The 21,399-nt window shown below is 40.9% G+C and overlaps 1 protein-coding gene across 1 annotated transcript in view; it reads right to left on the bottom strand.

The window, feature by feature from the left end:
- Positions 1–395: 395 nt before the first annotated feature.
- The window catches only part of DDX46 (DEAD-box helicase 46), an 83,257-nt gene continuing 62,253 nt past the window's right edge, over positions 396–21,399 (bottom strand). Inside the window, exons 16-23 of the mRNA XM_040442308.1 lie at positions 20,503–20,696; positions 16,900–17,037; positions 9,301–9,450; positions 4,832–5,065; positions 3,178–3,396; positions 2,015–2,159; positions 1,428–1,501; positions 396–549 (exon numbers count right to left, since the gene is read on the bottom strand). Of these exons, the coding sequence (XP_040298242.1) occupies positions 502–549; positions 1,428–1,501; positions 2,015–2,159; positions 3,178–3,396; positions 4,832–5,065; positions 9,301–9,450; positions 16,900–17,037; positions 20,503–20,696 (1,202 nt within the window). The 3' untranslated portion in view covers positions 396–501. The remainder of the gene's footprint in view (positions 550–1,427; positions 1,502–2,014; positions 2,160–3,177; positions 3,397–4,831; positions 5,066–9,300; positions 9,451–16,899; positions 17,038–20,502; positions 20,697–21,399) is intronic.

Below are 21,399 nucleotides of genomic sequence, written 5' to 3' on the forward strand. Positions count from 1 at the left end.
AGCGCAATTTCTGTGCGCTAGTGCCAAACCAGTTTGGTAAATTATAAACATATAAAAGTGCTAATTGCCCTGCAAGTAGCTGCACATATTTATTCCTTGGAGTGTAAGTCTGTTGACATATTTCTGTTATCCCTGAGAATACAGCTCACTGGAATTTTGTATGCCCCCGCGAATGATGTTACAAATATCCAAATGGCCCTCAGTAGCAAAAATGTTCTTCACCCATGCTCTATATAAAAACAGAAGGCATCTGAAAAACTGAAAAACATTTTATTACTTCTCTTTCAGAGTGAACTTAAAAACAAATTTAAGATGTTCCAATCTATACAACTATACTTTGTGACAGTTTATTAAAAAAAAAATCCGCTTCCAATTTCATCCCTATTTTTACCCCATGATTGAATTAAAATGGAGGTAAATTAAAAAAAACTAAAAGTAGCTCAATTTACAAAAAAAAAAAAATAGAGACCACATCCATGAGAAAGGACAAGTTGTCTGGCTTCAAAGCACTTTGTATCTTCCTTTGTTGGTCGGCTGGTAGGAGTTTTGCTGAAAGAACAAAGTCAGAAATTAATATAAAGGCACCAAATCAAGTTGTTCAGGAACAACAACTTATCACAAATCCACAGCATGGGTTAAGAATATCTGGTCATCCAGTGGGGCCCTGTGTCCCCCAATAAACGGGACTGCCATAGGGCTTTCTCCTGTTAGAAGTGATAGCATATAGGTAGGATATACTATAACTTCCTGTTCACTGATTTTCAGCACTGAAGGAGTTTTCTTTTGTGTAACCAAGCGCTGCTTCATTACTTATATCTAGGGGTGCTAAGGTCATTGGGCACCAGAAGTTTTATATATATATTTAATAAAAAGTAAAAACTTTATTAAACCCCTTTTACATGCTGCAGCTCCTTAATTCTGCAATTCTCCTGCCCGCCAACCTATAGCGGCCCTATCAACATGATCAACCCTATTAAACTGCCTTGTAAGGTTGATCATGTTGATTAAAGTGATGCATTTCTTTATTCTGTACCTGTTAAAGTTGGTGAACTTCTATGCGTATGCAAATTAGCACGCAGCGGTTATTGTCTGGCTGCCTCTCGGCGTATTAACCGTGCTGCAGCTGGATCTCCACTGGTCCCCATTATAATGAATGGGGCCAGGCGGACTTCAGGCAGCGCACGGCTGTACACACTCAGGCGAACAGCCTGCCTGAATGATTAATGTCAGTGTGAAACCGGCCTAACAGGAGAACCTTATTTTATTGACAGTGCTCAGATGCATTCAAAACCAGACACAAACTGGTTGGCATCACTTATATTTTGCAATTATTATATCCAATATAAATTCATACGTCGACTATTAGTCTAACAATTACTGGAGCATGACAGCATGGCTTATTCTAGATTGATGTGCCGTGTACTTACCAGTCTGATGAGTTCTTCCTTGATAAGTCGGGTAATTTCTGCCTTTGCCTTCTGTACTGCCAATTCACTAGCACCTAGAGTTATGATACATACAATTTAGACATTTAAAGGCTTTATGCCACAAGTTGCAGATTACGGTGTATGCCATATTTGCACCATAAATTGTGACTGCTTTTGAAAAAGCGCAGAGAAAAGTGGGCACGGCTTAATGTAAGGGAAAATGGCATAAATGATAGATCAAATCTACACCAGAAAGAGCCGTGTCTGAATACCTACATACAGCAGTTCTCTCCAAGACTGGGCATGAGCACGTTGTCTGACTGGGGGAGCTCAATGAGTGATTACTGAGTAATTTTCCCAAATCAGTGAACGTGCCTTCTTGACAGATATCTACCAAATAGCAGCTTTCCTCGTGACCCTTCAAATGCCAATCCAAGCTGTAAGCCCACTTATTCACATTGGAGATCATATGAGTCACTTAACATGCCAACAAAATTTTACCTATAGAGGAATTTTTTTTTTTTAGATATTACCTTTCATACAACCCAAAAATTCAGATTTAGTGGGCTATGAGGGCATGAACTTACTTTCAATTGCCAAATAAATCTTTCTTTCCCCTTCTTTGGGTTCTTTGCCAGGTGGGAAATAAGTGCCCCTAATGGTGATGGCTGCTTCTGAATATTCACTGATCCTCTGCAGTGCTTCTTTGGACGTTACTTTCCACCTTGCAGTCTGGAAAAAAAGAGTCAACAAAAAATAAAAATGTAACTTATTCAGTTTGTCAGATGCACTCTACACAGCAGTAAAGCACACAATGGAAACCACAGAAGCCAGGAAGATAAAAGGGTTCAAGTATAGCTCCAATGATTTGCACCAACTTTCCCCTGCAAAGAGCTGATTTTGGGAGACTGCTGGGGGAAGGCGGCACAGGAAGCCTCAGCTACATGTATAGCCTGTAAGTAAATACATTTCTACTTAGAGTGTGTGTTTATGGATGTTTTTCACTGACAATATGGTGCAATTGAAAACTGATCCGCCTCCCATTGACTTTTAATGCAAGTCAAGACTGATCCGTTTTGACTTAGACTTTTTTTTTAATGAATAATGCAAACCGATCCGTTATTAACGGATACAAGCTTTTGCATTATTGGTGCGGATCCAACTGTGCATATACAAGACGGATCCGCACCAAACACGAGTGTTAAAGTAGCCTAAACCAGATGCAAAAACTGCAAGGTAATCATGTAGATTTTGTTAGAAATTTTCCCCTGTAGGGTCTTTTACACATGGCTTTGGTGAACCAGCTCTTTAAAAGTAGCTTCAGTGCTGACTTTCATTGTGTAGTGGAGAGAGCTGGTACCACTGAAGTGAATGGGAGCGGTGCTGCACCACTGCACAATGAACACAGCTATGTAGTTCTGGCGCCTGAGCTACTCTGAAACTACGATCGGCAGGGCTTATCCTAAAGATATCCTGTCCTGATCATATTCCATCAATATTGAAAATCCTGGACAATACCTTTAAGTTACAGTTTTCTAGTTATATAGTACCTGTCCACACGTCTAAGTATTTTTTGTATCAGTATCAATTAGCTAAGGACCATATATGGTCCAAAACATGTTAGAGGTGCAGTTTTTCTGTCATGGATTACAACTGGATTCAATAAAGCCTGACTAGTTTTATCTGTACTGATGCTGGATAGTTTGTCTACACACTTTGTGCATTGCCCTAGCACTGTATTTGAGTGTACCTGAGGGAAGTCATTAATCTCCAGCTCCTCCTCATATCTCTTGAAGGACTCATTAGGACCAGCTTCCTGTTTGTCCTCTTCCAGTTTCTCAACCGGGACATAATTGAGCTTGGCATTGATCTTTTCTGCCAATTGTTCAGCAATAGTTTTTGCAGACACGGTTGGTGCCAATATTGTGCCTCCCCTGAGGATCGCATTAGTGGCCTGCTGCATTACATCCTAAAGAGAGAAGGATAATTCTGTTAACAATGGGTCATTTTGAGGAAACTCACAGCACATGTCCACATATGAACACCATTTCACTCCTTAAACAGATTTCAAGTACATAAGTTAACCAACACCACATTATTAGCTCCTATTTTCTGGCCTACATTATAATCCAAAGCTGCATTCAGAAATCTGTGGCAGAGCTGAAATCTACTGGCTGATAAAGGTCTGCACAAAGCTTGACCCATGATCTGCATCATGGGAAGTTTCCCGGAATGCCAGTAGATACTAAACCGTGTCAAGAGCAGTGACACGTCCTCTAACCCCTTAATGATCAAGCCAGAGTGTCACTTTAGCAGAGAATAACTATGTAAAGGATTTGCACACCCAAGTAATTGTCACTCTTTTCTTGTCAGATATTGTACTTTATTAAAAGGTGGCAAAAAATGTACTGATACGGTTTGCATGTATTTATAAAAAATATTAAAAAATGAATTTTTAGAAATTAAGTCAGTCCCCCCCCCCCCCCCCCCATTTTAAACTGCAATATTTTACATATACACAAACTGTTCAAAATCATCACCAGAAACATTTCCATAGCTTTATTTTTGCTGCATGTTTTAAATACATTGAGAAATTTTGAATACTTACAATATGATCATTTATTTTAGCATTTATGAAATATATTTTTCCTGCACCAAGCCAAGTTTACAGTGGTTTATAGGTGCCGGAATATAAGAAACCCCCTAAAAATAAACATTTTGAAACCTACACCCTTGATTCATTCTTTGAGGGATGTCAGTTTTTTTTTTTTAAAGGCATTAAAAGGGAATATGTAAGTTTCATGCTGCTAGGTTCTAAAACTGTGGTAGGCAACCTCTGGCACTCCAACTGTTGTGAAACTACAACTCCCAGCATGCATACTTTTAATGGCGATGAGCTGAAAAATAGCAAAAATGATAGAACCCACCCCCAAACTGACCCCATTTTGAAAACTAGAACTGCAATGTTTTTGCCATAACATTTTTAATTTTCCACTGACCCTATGAGGGACATTTTGCAGGACAAATTGTATTTTTGGTGTACATGAAACTTATGAACAACATTAACTTTTGGGGAACAGTAGTAGAAAAACAATCATTGAGCTATTGTGTTTCATACTTTGAACAGTGCAGCATAAGTAGTATGTTGCTTTTATTCTATGGGCCGGTACAGTCATGGCAATACCAAATATGTATAATTTCAATTGTTTAATATTTCTCCACAACAATAGTTTCATGCAAAAAAGGTTTTTATGTCACCACAAGTCAAGAACCATAATGCAGTTTATTCGTACCATTTTGATGTACATGGGAATAACTGATTAACTTGGTATTTTAGAAGGTTTTTCTTTACGTTAATTATTGTATAATCTAGTATCATTTATTTGTCAGAATATTACACTTACCTGGGCTTCTGCACCGAGGTTCTTGTTTACACTGAGCTTTTTGGCCAATCGTTTGGCAATTTCCAATTTCTCAGCATTTCCCGCTGTGGGTACTGATGTACTAGACACAGAACTGGATCCTCCTGTACCCCCTGCTGCTCCAACACTGCCACCAGCTCCACCAGGTACCCCAGGTCCAGTCATGTCTTTCACTCTCTTCTTAGAGTTGAACATGCTCTCAATTTGCTCATCAATCTGAAAAAGCAAAAATTAAAATCAGTGTTTTCCAATATTGACAGCAAGCGCACAAGCTGTAGACTTTAAAAAACGTAACCTCTCAATGACCAGCATTTTATTTTTATTTTTTTTATCTCCGTGTTTATATATATATTTTCTTTTGCATGACAAATATAGAAAAGGGGATTTTTGATATTGCTTTTTTACTTTATAGCTTATACTGTATGTATTTCACAATGTATAACCTGAGAAATCAGTTCAGGTTATTTCATTCACGTGGATACCTAATAAGTGTACTCTTTGGTTTTTACATAATGAATGTGCAACATGTGCAGCCTTTCTCCATTTAATTTTCATACATTTTTTATAATCCCATTAAGGAATTACATTTATACACACATAGCATCCTGCTGTATGGTAGGGAATACATTATATTGTGTCTTTATGGCACAGGCTGCAGTTAAGACCACACAAGTGTGTCCTCCTTAGTAACGGCGAGGTGAGACAACGCGTTTAATCGGTTACTGGGCCACAAATATTGATGACCCATCACCTCAGGATAGGTAATCAATATCTGAACAGTGGGTTACGACTCCCAGCACACCCACTAATCAGCAGTTAGAAAGGGCAGCAGAACTCAAGCAAGTGCTGCGTTCTCCAACGTTAACCTGCATACCATAGCGGTAGCAGTGTAGTTACAGATTCCTCTCCCATTCAAGAGAATGAGACGAACAGCTATAATTACCAGCACAGCCATTACAAGGGAGACAGCAGGCAGGTAAACTTTAAACAGAATGCAGCACTTGCTTGACTGCCGCTGCCCTTTCAAAGAGCTGAACAGCGGACTGAAGGGAGTCTGACCCTGTTGATCTGATATTGATGACATATCCCGAGAAAAATTACGCTTTAATATATGCAAATGAGCCTCTAGAAGGAATGGGGGCGTTGCTATTACACCTAGAGGCTCTGCACCGACAGGACCAGGCAGTGAAAATGTGATCACATCTGCCAGGCCCTGGCAAAGTGCACAGAAAAAGCAGAGCCTCCAGGTGTAATGGCAACGCCCTCGTTGCTCCTAGAGGCTCTTTTGTTTATATTAACACCTTAAGGCCTCATGCACACGGCCGTTGTTTTGGTCTGCATCCGAGCCGCCGTTTTGTCGGCTCGGATGCGGACCCATTCACTTCAATGGGGCCACAAAAGATACAGACAGCACTCCGTGTGCTGTTCGCATCCGTTGCTCCGTTCCGTGGCCCCGCAAAAATTTGCGGACAAGAATAGGCAGCCCCTGCTTTAGGCGCATGCGCCGGGCACTTGAGTCGGGAGATGAAACGCCGCCCCTTGGACAGATTTATGACCGGACAAGCAGGTTATAAAACTTAATATTTCGGCATTTATAAGGTGGACAGGGGGGATACTTAGATGATTTTAATAGACTTTATAAGACCTGTACTGACATATATATACCTAAATATGCTAATTGGGCCTGTCAGTGTCCCTTTAAGGACTTGGCCATTTTTAGCAATTCTGACCAGTGTCACTTTAAGTGCTGATAACTTTAAAACGCTTTGACTTATCCAGGCCGTTCTGAGATTGTTTATTCGTCACATATTGTACTTCATGACACTGGTAAAATGAAGTCAAAAAAAGTAATTTATAAAAAAATACCAAATTTACCAAAGATTTGTAAAAAAAAAGGCAAATTTCCAAGTTTCAATTTCTCTACTTCTATAATAGATAGTAATACCTCCAAAAGTTATTACTTTACATTCCCCATATGTCTACTTCATGTTTGGATCATTTTGGGAATGATATTTTATTTTTTGGGGATATTACAAGGCTTAGAAGTTTAGAAGCAAATATCAAAAACCCAATTTTTAGGGACCAGTTCAGGTCTGAAGTCACTTTGCGAGGCTTACATAATAGAAACCACCCAAAAATGACCCCATTCTATAAACTACACTCCTCAAGGTATTCAAAACTGATTTTACAAACTTTAACCCTTTAGGTGTTCCACAATAATTAATGGAAAATAGACATACAATTTCAATTTTTTTTTAGCAGATTTTCTATTTTAATAATTTTTTTCCAGTTACAAAGCAAGGGTTAGCAGCCAAACCAAACTATTTATGGCCCTGATTCTGTAGTTTACAGCAGGGCACAGAAGGAAAGGAATGCCATACAGTTTTTGGAAGGCAGGTTTTGCTGGACTGTTTTTTTTGACACCATGTCCCATTTGAAGCCCCCCTGATGCACCCCTAGAGTAGAAACTCCAAAAAAGTGACCCCATTTTAGAAACTATGGAACAGGCTGGCAGTATTGTTGGTACTAGTTTAGGGTACATATGATTTTTGGTTGCTCTATATTACACTTTTTGTGAGGCAAAGCAACAAGAAATTGCTGTTTTGGCACAGTTTATATTTTTTTGTTATTTACAACATTCATCTGACAGGTTAGATCATGTGATATTTTTATAGACCAGGTTGTCACGGATGCGGCGATACCGAATATGTATACTTTTCTTATTTATGTAAGTTTTACACAAGGATTTCTTTTTTGAAACCAAAAAAAAAATCATGTTTTAGTGTTTCCATAGTCAGAGCCATAATTTTTGCAGTTTTTGGGCGATTACCTTGGGTAGGGTATGATTTTTGCGGGATGAGATGACGGTTTTATTGGCACTATTTTGGGGTGCGTGTGACTTAATGATCGCTTGCCATTACACTTTTTGTGATGTAAGGTGACTAAAAATGGCTTTTTTTACATAGTTTAAATTTTTTTACGGTATTCACCTGAGCAGGTCGATATGGACGCGGCGATACCTAATATGTCTTTTTTTTTTATTTATGTAAGTTTTACACAATATCATTTTTTAAACAAAAAATCATGTTTTAGTGTCTCCATATTCTGAGAGCGATAGTTTTTTCAGTTTTTGGGCGATTATATTAGGTAGGGTCTCATTTTTTGCGGGATGAGATGATGGTTTGATTGGCACTATTTTGGTGGGCAAACGCCTTTTTGATCGCTTGCTGTTGTAGACGATTTATTTAGCACAGTTTTATTTTTTACGGTGTTCATCTGAGGGGTTAGGTCATGTGATATGTTTATAGAGCCTGTCGATACGGACGCGGCGATACCTAATATGTATACTTTATTTCCCCCCTATTTTTTCCCAATTTTTTTTAACTTTATTTGGGGAAAAATAAGTTTTTGTTTATTTTTACTTGAAACTTAATTTTTTTTTGGGGGGGGGGGGAACACTTTATTTTTTAAACTTTTTTTTACTTTATTTTTTTGTCCCACTTTGGGACTTCAACTTTTGGGGGTCTAATCCCTTTTACAATGCATTCCAATACTTCTGTATTGGAATGCATTGGCTGTATGAGTAATACAGTGTGTGTTACTCATACAGCTTCCGGCCTGTGAGATCCAGGGGGCTGGCTCTCACAGGCTCGTCACCGGAAGGCAGCGCAGATGCCTAAGGAAGGCATCAAGCTGCCTTCCATGCCATCGGGTCCCGCCTACAGCCGCATGGGGACCCGATGGCACCGCCGCCCGCCGGATAAGGTAAAACCGCAGGTCTGAATTGACCTGCGGTTTGCGGCGTTGTGACAGGATGCCCGCTGAATGATTTCAGCGGACATCCTGTTCAGATTAACCGCCACGCCGCAATGTAAATTTTAAACTTAGGACGTTCCAGTACGCCCTGGATCCTTAAGGACTCGGCAAACATGGCGTACCGGTACGTCCTAAGTCCTTGAGGGGTTAAAAAATAAAATATATAAATTTTACCAGGCACGGCCACTACCAAAGACAGGCCATCAACACTGCTTTTCCCAGAAAACAGCCTGTAAACATATAGTAAGTATTACACTATAAACCTGGAGGTAAAGGTTAATATACAGATCTGGAGCAGCAATACCACTAACATCCGGCAGCATTAGCAGTGTGCTACATACTAGTGACCACAGCTTGGCAAAAATAAAAAGCTATATTTAAGACAGTATCAGGTGCCTTGGAAACACTGACTTCTAGAGATATCAAATATAAAAGTTCCCATCTTGTTTTTATACTGTGTTTTATACAGTGGGGATGCTCCCTGTCTATGTACAAATAGACAAAGGGTCTCATTTTGGTCTACATGTTGTAAGCCATTCTTATTCTATACATCCAATTACAAGTAACGTACATAAAACTACTTGCAATGTGTATTAGGTATGGCTTATATAGTAATAGTATATGAATACACTTACATCCAGAGCAGTGTCCTCATCGTCTGAATCTTGGAGGCCAAGTGCTGCCTTCTGCAGCTTCTTCCTTTCATTTGCCAAAGCGTGCTCTGTTTCATCAAACTTAAACCCTTTCCCAGAAAATCCACTTGTTTTCTTTATCACTTTACCTTCCTGAGAAAATAAATGATTGAACATAAATGTACTAGATTCCAGGAGCATGAAGAAAGGCGCTAGTAGCTCCTACTGCACTACTCAATCTAAATGCATAGCAATGTTAGTAACCCCCTTTAAAAGGGGTATTCTCGCTAGAAACTTTTTCGCCTGTCTACCAAATACAAGACAAAAGGTATGAGTATCATTTTCATAACAGAGCTATGGGACTTAGACATCAAGTTGGACAGACAGTCTTAAAGGGTTTTCCGGTTTGCATCAACATCCTTTAAAATCATTTATTAGTGCATTTATTTTCTGTTCTGGGCTATGGTCACATGACTGCTTTTTTTTATTTCCTGTGATGTTATGGCCATGGGCGTGTCAAAGCAGCAACAGGGGCAGCAATAGGAGAGTGGGGTGGGAGGAGCATTGTTAGGGGCGGTGCTGGAGCTATGGCAGAAAAAGGAGAAGTGCATCATGGGTTGGGCTGGATACAGCCACAGAAAGTGCTACATATAGGATGCAACGAAACTAGAATGCTTTGTTTACACGTGAAAACTGGTCAGGAGAGACTAAACTGAAATTTTTTTTTTAATAAAAAAGCATTAAAGACCAGGCCACTTTTTACACTTCTGACCTACACTACTTTCACCGTTTATTGCTCGGTCATGCAACTTACCACCCAAATGAATTTTACCTCCTTTTCTTCTCACTAATAGAGCTTTCATTTGGTGGTATTTCATTGCTGCTGACATTTTTACTTTTTTTGTTATTAATCGAAATTTAACGATTTTTTTGCAAAAAAAATGACATTTTTCACTTTGTTGTAAAATTTTGCAAAAAAAACGAGATCCATATATAGAACTTTTTATTTTTTGTCACAAGTTAGCGGAAAATGATGATTTTTTTTTTTTTTACAAAGTCTCATATTCCACTAACTTGTGACAAAAAAAAACTTCCATGAACTCACTATGCCCATCAGCGAATACCTTGGGGTGTCTTCTTTCCAAAATGGGGTCACTTGTGGGGTAGTTATACTGCCCTGGCATTCTAGGGGCCCAAATGTGTGGTAAGGAGTTTGAAATCAAATTCTGTAATAAATGGCCGGTAAAATCCGAAAGGTGCTCTTTGGAATTTGGGCCCCTTTGCCCACCTAGCTGCAAAAAAGTGTCACACATGTGGTATCTCCGTATTCAGGAGAAGTTGGGGAATGTGTTTTGGGGTGTCATTTTACATATACCCATGCTGGGTGAGAAAAATATCTTGGTCAAATGCCAACTTTGTATAAAAAAAATGGGAAAAGTTGTCTTTTGCCAAGATATTTCCCTCACCCAGCATGGGTATATGTAAAATGACACCCCAAAACACATTCCCCAACTTCTCCTGAATACGGAGATACCACATGTGTGACACTTTTTTGCAGCCTAGGTGGGCAAAGGGGCCCATATTCCAAAGAGCACCTTTCGGATTTCACTGGTCATTTTTTACAGAATTTGATTTCAAACTCCTTACCACACATTTGGGCCCCTAGAATGCCAGGGCAGTATAACTACCCCACAAGTGACCCCATTTTGGAAAGAAGACACCCCAAGGTATTCGCTGATGGGCATAGTGAGTTCATTGAAGTTATTTTTTGTCACAAGTTAGTGGAATATATGAGACTTTGTAAGGGAAAAAAATAAAAATAAAAAAAAATCATTTTCCGCTAACTTGTGACAAAAAATGTAAAATTCTAGGAACTCGCCATGCCCCTCACGGAATACCTTGGGGTGTCTTTCCAAAATGGGGTCACTTGTGGGGTAGTTATACTGCCCTGGCATTTTCCAGGGGCCCTAATGTGTGGTAAGTAGGTAAATGAAATCCTAAAGGTGCTCTTTGGAATGTGGGCCCCTTTGCCCACCTAGGCTGCAAAAAAGTGTCACATGTGGTATCGCCGTATTCAGGAGAAGTTGGGCAATGTGTTTTGGGGTGTCTTTTTACATATACTCATGCTGGGTGAGAGAAATATCTCGGCAAAAGACAACTTTTCCCATTTTTTTATACAAAGTTGGCATTTGACCAAGATATTTATCTCACCCAGCATGGGTATATGTAAAATGACACCCCAAAACACATTGCCCAACTTCTCCTGAGTACGGCGATACCACATGTGTGACACTTTTTTGCAGCCTAGATGCGCAAAGGGGCCCACATTTATTTTATGAGGGCATTTTTAGATATTTGGATCCCAGACTTCTTCTCACGCTTTAGGACCCCTAGAATGCCAGGGCAGTATAAATACCCCACATGTGACCCCATTTTGGAAAGAAGACACCCCAAGGTATTCAATGAGGGGCATGGCGAGTTCATAGAAATTTTTTTTTTTTTGCCACAAGTTAGCAGAAATTGATATTTATTTTTTTTCTCACAAAGTCTCCCTTTCCGCTAACTTGGGACAAAAATTTCAATCTTTCATGGACTCAATATGCCCCTCACGGAATACCTTGGTGTCTTCTTTCCGAAATGGGGTCACATATGGGGTATTTATACTGCCCTGGCATTCTAGGGGCCCTAAAGCGTGAGAAGAAGTCTGGAATATAAATGTCTAAAAAATTTTACGCATTTGGATTCCGTGAGGGGTATGGTGAGTTCATGTGAGATTTTTTGACACAAGTTAGTGGAATATGAGACTTTGTAAGAAAAAAAAAAAAAATTTCCACTAACTTGGGCCAAAAAAATGTCTGAATGGAGCATTACAGGGGGGTGATCAATGACAGGGGGGTGATCAGAGAGTCTATATGGGGGTGATCACCACAGTCATTGATCACGCCCCTGTAAGGCTCCATTCAGACGTCCGTATGCGTTTTGCGGATCCGATCCATCTATCAGTGGATCCGTAAAAATCATGCGGACATCTGAATGGAGCTTTACAGGGGGGTGATCAATGACAGGGGGGTGATCAGGGAGTCTATATGGGGTGATCAGGGGTGAATAAGGGGTTAATAAGTGACCCGGGGGGGGGGGGGGGGGGGGGTGTAGTGTAGTGGTGCTTGGTGCAACATATTACTGAGCTACCTGTGTCCTCTGGTGGTCGATCCAAACAAAGGGGACCACCAGAGGACCAGGTAGCAGGTATATTAGACGCTGTTGTCAAAACAGCGTCTAATATACCTGTTAGGGGTTAAAAAAAATCACATCTCCAGCCTGCCAGCGAACGATCGCCGCTGGCAGGCTGGAGATCCACTCGCTTACCTTCCGATCCTGTGAACGCGCGCCTGTGAGGACCCTATGTTTCATGTTATACATAAGGCATCAGTATACAATTTGATCAAAAAGCATAAGCCCACTCACCATGACAAGGTTGCCTTCTCGAGTGGGCACCTACTCGAAATTTTGCGCAGCACTGAGCGGCGACCACCAACACCACAGCACCAGCAGGCGGCGGGACCCAGCAGCCAAACAGCACCCCTGCTGCTTTGCAATGTCACCCAGGCCCCACCAACCCACCAGCACAGCAACAATGGCCGCCAAGCAGCAACCACCATGTGAACAGTTGTCAAAGGTCACCTTATCACATGCTCTCAGTAACTCCAACTGAGAGCCAGTAGAAATTTTTGATCAAATTGTATACTAATGTTTTATGTATAGCATGCAACATAGGGGCCTGTGTACTATTTATGGCGCTGAGAAGCGATGTTAATTATGCTGAGAAGCAGTTATTAGATCAAAGCATAGCATGAGGAGGTGTGATCCAGGTTCACTCTAGGGTTGTTGCGGGTATCGAAATATCGATACTTCTATCCCGGTATCTGTTCAGTACCAGGATTTGCCTTACTGCGCAGTCTAGTATCACAGAACTTGGAGCGCGCTGCTGTCAGCGTGCTCATGTTCCCTCAGCAGCACAGGGGAGAAGGATCACTATCTCCCTCCTCCTGTGCTGCCGCTGCCAATGAGGAGAGAGGGGCGGGCGTCATACAGATACAGGAGGCGGGTGCTGCGGCAGAATCACATAGCCTGCACCTGACCTTCTGTGACAGGAATCTGGGTGCTGCACCTGAGGGGGTTAACTGCCGTGGATCGCAGCGCCCTGTCAGGTGGTCGGGGTCAGGCTATGAGATTCTGCCGCTGCACCTGGCTTCTGTATCTGTATTAGATGTTAATTTTTATTGGTGGCGCAGTGCACCCTCCCCCGTATTAAAAACTGCGGCCCTCAACCCCCCCCCCCCCCCCCCCCCTTTCTCCAGTATTAGAGTAATTGGTGGCACAGTGCGCTCCCATCCCCTCAACCCACCCAGCATTAAAATCATTAGTGGCAATGGCCACAGGGTCCCGTCCCCTCCTCTTCATTGGTGGTACAGTGGCAGTTGTGGTCGGAGCCCCAGCAGTGTAATCCTGGGGCTCCGATTGGTTACCATGGCAGCCAGGACGCTACTGAAGCCCTGGCAATCTCCTTGCTGCTGTGTGTACTATGCAGAAGGCAGCAGGGAGAGTATAAAGTCCTATTCACCCTAATAGAGCTCTATTAGGGTGAATAGGACAAGGGATTAAAAGATCCCAGGTTCTAGCCCCTAAGGGGGGAAATGGTTATTAAAAAAAAAACGAAAAAAAAAAACCCACCAAAATATTAAGTATAATTCACCTTTTTTCCAGACTTTACATATAAAATATATAAACAAACATCATATTGACACGTACGAAAAGTCCAAACTATTAAGATAGAAAATAAAAAAATATATAAATAAAAATCTATTCGGTGAACGGCAGAACAGATCAAAAAAATAAATAAAAACTGCGTGATTCCCCATTTTTTTTGTCACCTTGTCCCCCCAAAAAATAAAATAGGACTGTTCGATTATGGGCCAGACGTTCAATAAAATGCGTAATGCACACCGCTTTGTTTCGCATTTAATTTTTTTTTGCGTGGTATCGAATGTTATCGAGTATCACAATACTTTATTGTATCGAAACCAAATCAAAATTTTGGTATTGCAACAACCCTAGTTCACTCTTTTTTTTGGCTACTTCAGTAGAGTGATCACACAGTCGGCTCATTACTGGAAATGGGAAAAGGAAAAAAAGTTTCTCCTCATGATTAGACACTTCTTATCCATCTATATCTCTGCATACATTATGTATATGTTACAATGGCATGTATTCATTTCATTTCAATAAAAACACAACTATATTAAAAAAAATTAAAATAAAAAGCATAAAGCTAGCTGGTCACCAAACACGTGCAAAGAAAAGGTTTACATAATGAAGAATAAAATGTTTGATAAAAACAGGACGATGTTGAAAAAATACTATCTAAGATCTTCTATGCCTTTAAAATACCATTACAAATATACAAAGAAATGTACACAAGAATGCCCTAAATGTGATGAGGAAAAAGCCAATATAATACACAGTATGTGGTCCTATCTGAATAAAAAAAAATATTTGGGAGGATGTTATAAAAAAATTATAATAATTTATTAGCAAGGTAAAGCAAACAATGTAGAGCTGATCCATGGTTTTATATATTACATTTAGAATCTGGATGCAATTATGAAAAAGCTGGGAGATCTACATAAGGTCCCCATCCATTTTATTTGCAGCAAAAAAAAAAAAACAATATTGGACTATTGGATTTATGGCTTACCACCATCCTATGAGTTAGGGCTCATGCACACGACCGTTGTGTGTTTTGCGGTCCGTAAATTGCGGAACCGCAAAACACGAATGGCGTCAGTGTGCGTTCCGCGGCACGGACAGCCTTTAATATAACTGCCTATTCTTGTCCACAAAGCGCGGACAAGAAGAGGACAGGTTATATATTTTTTGCGGACCACGGAATGGAGCAACGGATGCAGACAGCACACCGAGTGCTGTCCGCATCTTTTGCGGCCCCATTGAAGTGAATAGGTCCTCATCTAAGCCGCCAAAACTGCGGCTCGGATGCAGACCAAAACAATGGCCGTGTGCATGAGGCCTTAAGTTGAGGAGAATGATCTTAACCTGTTTGCTACCAGCGCAGTACACGTACGGGCGTCATGGCTGGTGGGTCTGCGAAGTTTCAAACAGCAAAGACCAACAGCTAATGACCGCGATTGGCACTAATGTCAATCGCGATTAAAGCCTTTAGATGCCATGATCAAAATGAGATGATAGCATCTAAACCGTGAAAAAGCTTCTTTCCCCCATCCTTTGCAGCCAATGAGGATGCCGGTAATTGATTTCAATACGCTGAGTCTCTCTGACGAGACCCAGGTTATTAAGCTGCAATTTTTATTTTGGCCAGCAGGTGTCAGGCCAACATAAGGAGCAATTATGTACAAATCAGAAAAAAGAAAAAAGTAAAATATTTTTCCAATACGACGAATGGCATAATGGGAAAAAAAAAAAAAAAAGGGTCAAAATGGCCAATTTGCCTTTTTTTTTCCCAGAGTTTAAAATTTATTTTTACACTACTCACACATAAAAAACCTATACATATGTGATATCTTAATCATACTGACCCAAAGATACATTGTATGCCATATTAAATGGTGGCATTAGAAAGTACAACTTGTCCCGCAAAAAATAAGCCCTCATACAGCTAATGTGAACAGGAAAAAAAAAAAAAAAAGTTATGACTTAAGATAGGGAAGATAATGCAAACGCAAAAACGAAAAAGAGAACTAAAAAAAATGATGGATATAAAAAAAAAAAAAAAAAAAAAAAAAAATTGGAAAAAATGGGAGTAAGATCATTGATCTCTTAGGGCACTTGCACAGTAGCATTTTTCTTTTCCGGTGTCGAGTTCCGTCACAGGAGCTCAATACTGGAAAAAAACCTCATCAGTGTTATCCTAATGCATTCTGAATTGAGAGCATTCCGTTCAGGATGCATCAGTTCAGTCCCTCTTACGTTTTTTTGGCCGGAGAAAATACACCAGAATGCTGCAGTTTTATCTCCGGCCAAAAATCCTGAACACTTGCCGGAATACCAGATCCGGCATTAAGTGTTCCGGCAAAACTGATCCAGTTTCCGATCTGCGCATGCGCAGACCTTTAAAAAAAAAAAAAAAAAAAGCAAAAAAAAAAATATAAAAATAGATACAGGATCCGTTTTTCCAGATAGCACTGGAGAGACGGATCCGGTATTTCAATGCATTTGTGGGACTGATTGGCATCCGGATCAGTCTCACAAATGCATTAGTTTGCGTCCAGATTGCCAGATCCAGCGATGGAACTGCCTGCCGGAATCCTCTGCCGCAAGTGTGAAAGTACCCTTATTCTCCTCAGAAAAAAACAAAACAAAAAAATATAAAGTATTTGAATATAAAAGCACTAAAAGTTGAGATGGCAGAGTTACAGGAGGGTTAGAGGGGACTTTGTTTATTGCCATGTTAATTTGCATTAATGTATTGAAATTGTAGTAGATTTTTTTAAATTGAAGAAGCATTTCAGGGCATTCTTCTTATTTAATATGCACATAGGTATGTTAATGAGAAAGACTACTACTTACAGCTTTCTGTTGCTCCTTGAACTCAGACCACAACTGCTCCAACTCCGCAGGAACTGCAGTCCCTGAAAGCTCTAAAGCCTTTATTATATCCCCTGCATGGCGAGCCTGATCCTCTGTGATGAATGTAAAGGCGTACCCCTGCAAAATAAAGAGCATCTTGTCATCTAAAAGCAATGCAATAATCATTAGTACCTGAAAAGTTCTGTCTGTTGATAAGGGTATAGACAATGAGCCATACAGTAAACCTTCCTTGGTACATCCATTAGTGCCTCTAGATTATGCCCAATGTGGACATCCACAGGATATAGCATAAATGTGATAGTGTGGGTCCCATCTCTGGAAACCACTCTTAGGGCTTGGTCACATACTGCAGAGAATAGAGTTGGCCACACATGTGCAGCTCTCTCCACTAAATTCCACAAGACTTTACAAAATAGTCAAGTAAGCGTGCTGGACAGTTTTCTCAAGTCCACCACTTCATTTCCAGCAGAACAAGATGGGGCCCTATTCTCAAGATAGCACCATGTCCCAGAGGTCAAATATGGCAGGGTTCCTCAACTCTGGGCCTCAGGGCCCACCTGCCGGCCATGATTTCCTTAGTATTGAGCAGCTGATCTAATTAGTGTCCATGCGTCAGGACATACCACAAGTATTCATTCTGTGGGATGTTCTCAAATCATGACTGGTAGGTGGGCCCTGAGGACTGGAGTTGAGGAACACTGAATTATGGGACGACCCCTTTAATCTGCAATCTGGAAAGAGTGACAGCAATTCACACCCTCCGACAATGCAGATTATAGGAGATTAAATAACTTGTCAGTGGCTATACCTAGAAAACTATCCACTGGCTCCAGAATCGGCCATAATGCTGAATATGAGTGGGCTCGCACACACGGGGGAAATTCATCTTCTTACGCCACGTTTGTGGCAGAAAAAAAAACATTAATTTGCAACCTTTTAAATGCTACTGTGACTAAATTTAGCTGCAAGAGGCGTTTCTATGCTGCTCATGGCATTTTCTGAGCAGAGACGTGATGATGGCAGAAGAGGTGGGGCCAGTGGGACTGGTACATTTATAATCTTATGCCTGTTTTGTGGTGTAAATTTAGATAAATCTATGGCCGCTCCGAGCTGCTGTAGATTTTAGTTTAGGTGCATGGACTGCCGAGGATGCTCCTAATTTATGACGTGGCCTGTGCCTTCAGCAGAGCGCACCCTGATCTTGATAAACCTCCCAAAGTGTATAAAATGCATATGGTATCTGCAACAAAATTCCTCTTGCAACATGTTTTACTGCAGTTTCAGCCACATATTTCTCCAAATGCATTGCAACAGCAAAAACCCATGGCAAAAATTCTATTTTTTTCCGCACAATATTTTTGAAAAGTATTTGATAAACTCCAGATCACTTGCGCTATAATGTACTTTGTTCTGGAATTTACACAAGTAAAGTAATTTCAGTCACATTTAGGCCTCATGCAGATGGCCGTGGAACACAGGAGGATGCCAGTCTGGTATCTCATGGACTGAGTGCAGGAGCACACTGGTTACAGTAATTCACTCATATGATCTATACGAGTTTATTGCTGTACAGCAGCGGCGGCACGAAGCGCGCAGCAACCAATGACGCCGGGCGATCCTGCACTCAAGAGGATGCCAGTCGGTATCTCACAGACCGTGTTGCACGGACGTCTGCATGAGGCTTTAGACTCCTCATGCAGATTTGGCAGTCCCTGTAAGGAAATATAGTATTCCACGATTCCTGACCTAGGCCTTTCACCCAGTTAAGCCAGAACTCTATGCTCTGCACCGATGAATAATAATCAACCCAAAACAGCTGTCTGCAGATGAGATACTGGCTTAATTATTATCCGAGTCATGTCTCAAGGCCTGTTTAAAAAGGTCAAACACTGACTTATAGGATAGCTACCTTATATCTGGTAGCATCAGAGACAGAGCTTGTTAAGAGCTCATTTGCATACCTTAATAGAAATCCAGGACTGTAGCCTGCCCTAAAAGACTCCTCACGCCGCTTCAGCACTCTCCATAAGGAGATTATAGTATTCCCCAAATAGGTACTTGATTGAGGACAGCATATAGTAGTGACAGACACTCCAACTGCAATGATCTGTCAATTGTGTACTAAGGGTACTTTCACACTTGAGTCAGAGGTTGCCGAAACTGCCTGCGGGATCCGGAGAGCCGAATGCAAACAGATAGCATTTGTTTCCGGATCCGTCTCTCCGGTGTCATCTGGAAAAACGGATCCGGTTTTCTGGAACACTTGGTGCCAGATCCGGCATTCCTGCAAGTGTTCTGGAATTTTGGAAGGAGAAAATACCGCAGCATGCTGCGCTATTTTCTCTGGCCAAATACCGTAAGAGGAACTGAAGACATCCTGATGCATACTGAACGGAATGCTCTCCATTTAGAATGCATTAGGATAAAACGGATACTTTTTTTCCGGTATTGAGCCTCTGTGACGGAACTCAATACCGGAAAACTTTAACGCTAGTGTGAAAGTACCCCAAGACAGTAGTTGCAGACAACTTCGTTAATGAACCTTGCAGCATTTTCCACAGAATAAAAAAAGTCAAAGGCTGCCTGAGAAAAGTCATGGTTACTCAAATTTTCATAAAGAAAAATTTTCTTTTAATTACTTTTTTATTAGAGTGTTGGATTAATTGATAATATACTTGATTATAAAAATAGTCGATAGCTGCAGCCCTAAAGACAGGTTCCCTTAAAGTTGCTGCTGCTGATAAATTACAATTCATCTCTTCATGCACGTTTGGACTCTATCCTTGAACAAATCTGAAGATTGTACTTTGCTATACATAAAAACCTGTATTCATAGCATCTATTAGAGTTAACAATGATGAACCATTATAGGTCAACATTACCTTTGCCAAGTGACGCTGGGAAAGAAGACCATGGGAGCAAGGCTGTGTGAGAAGTGCCTCGACCCCTTCATTCTACTATAAACTGGGGAACCCAGCACTTGAATCCCTACAGATTCTATCTTCGGATATTTGGGATCGGTAGACGGAATATTGTGTAAAGCTTGTTTCACATTTGCGTTATACATCTCCAGCAGGGGAAAAGCCTGCCGGAGATGTCTGGATCTGTCACTGCAGGATGCCAACTTTCATTATCTGGCCCCATTCACTATAATGGGGGACCAGTGGAGATCCAGCCGCAACCCCGCAAACATGCTGAGAAGCGGTTGGACGAAAACGGTATTCGCCCTGCAGATTCTCTGCATATTTGCCAAATTGCCGCCAGTACCCATTATAGCAAATGGGGCGGACAGCGATGCATTTGCTTCTCGCAATGCTGGAATACAGAGAGATCCGGCATTCTGTTCCCTGCCAGATCCCTAAGGAAAATTTTTTGTTGTGGCCTCTAAGCGCTGCGAGGCCAGATTCCAATCACCTGAGCTGTATGAAGATCACAGCTTTCCACACAGGAATCACTTCTGCTCTGTCTCCTACAGACAATACTAGAAATCTGAAGGCCAACATACACACCATAGAAACACGGATTAGGATTACTCTAACTGCCAACATGCCATGAGAAATGTTAGATTATTTAGATACGGACCTTATTCCCAGCTCTGCCTGTACGGCCAGCTCTGTGCACATAATCTTCATAGTGATTTGGACAATTATAATTGATCACCAAGATCAGATGCTTGACATCCAGTCCTCGAGCTGCCACAGAGGTGGCCACTAGCAATTTGCACACACCATTTTTAAAGTCATTGATGATGCTATCTCTGTCATACTGATCAATACCTAAGGAAATGAAGGAGAAAAATCTTAAGCACAAACAAAAGCTGAGGAGTTAATCACTGTAAAATCAGGACATAAAATATTTAGCAATTTGTGCAAAGTAGCTCAGTACTTTAAAGTGAATGTGTTTTTTTGTCTCACTTTAGATCCAAAATTATGTGCTTGAGAATTTTGTAAGGGTTGAAATTTCGTTTTCTTGATACAGCGACATAAATCTCCTGTCTTCCTTCACACGTCAGCGTTTAGTAATCATTTTCAAGCCATCTGCAACCCCCACTACAAGAAGCTTACCGCACATGGATTTATTATAGAGGTTAATGGGAGATTTATTAATCCATTAAACTCCACAAAAGGTAGCTGACAGCAGCAGGTAGTTTTTCTAAAACTATTGGGGTCATTTGTCAAACTGATGTCAAGTAGAACTGGCTTAGTTGGCCATAGCCAGCAGATTCCACCTTTCATTTTTGACTGCTCCTTTGAAAAATGAAAGGTGGAATCTGATTGGTTGCTATGGGCAACTAAGCCAGTTTTACTTGTTACACCAGTTTGATAAATGACCCCATATGACTGATGGAAAGGAGGGATTTGGGATCAGAAAAAAGCAGAGCTATGAGCCCTATAAGAAATGTAACCAGTCCAGTATTTCTGGACCTACTTGGTATGGTTTTCTATGGTAGGCTTTAAATTGAATGCTCTCCTCCAGTTG

Source organism: Bufo bufo, chromosome 1, assembly GCF_905171765.1.
Source record: "Bufo bufo chromosome 1, aBufBuf1.1, whole genome shotgun sequence".
Classification (NCBI taxonomy): domain Eukaryota; kingdom Metazoa; phylum Chordata; class Amphibia; order Anura; family Bufonidae; genus Bufo; species Bufo bufo.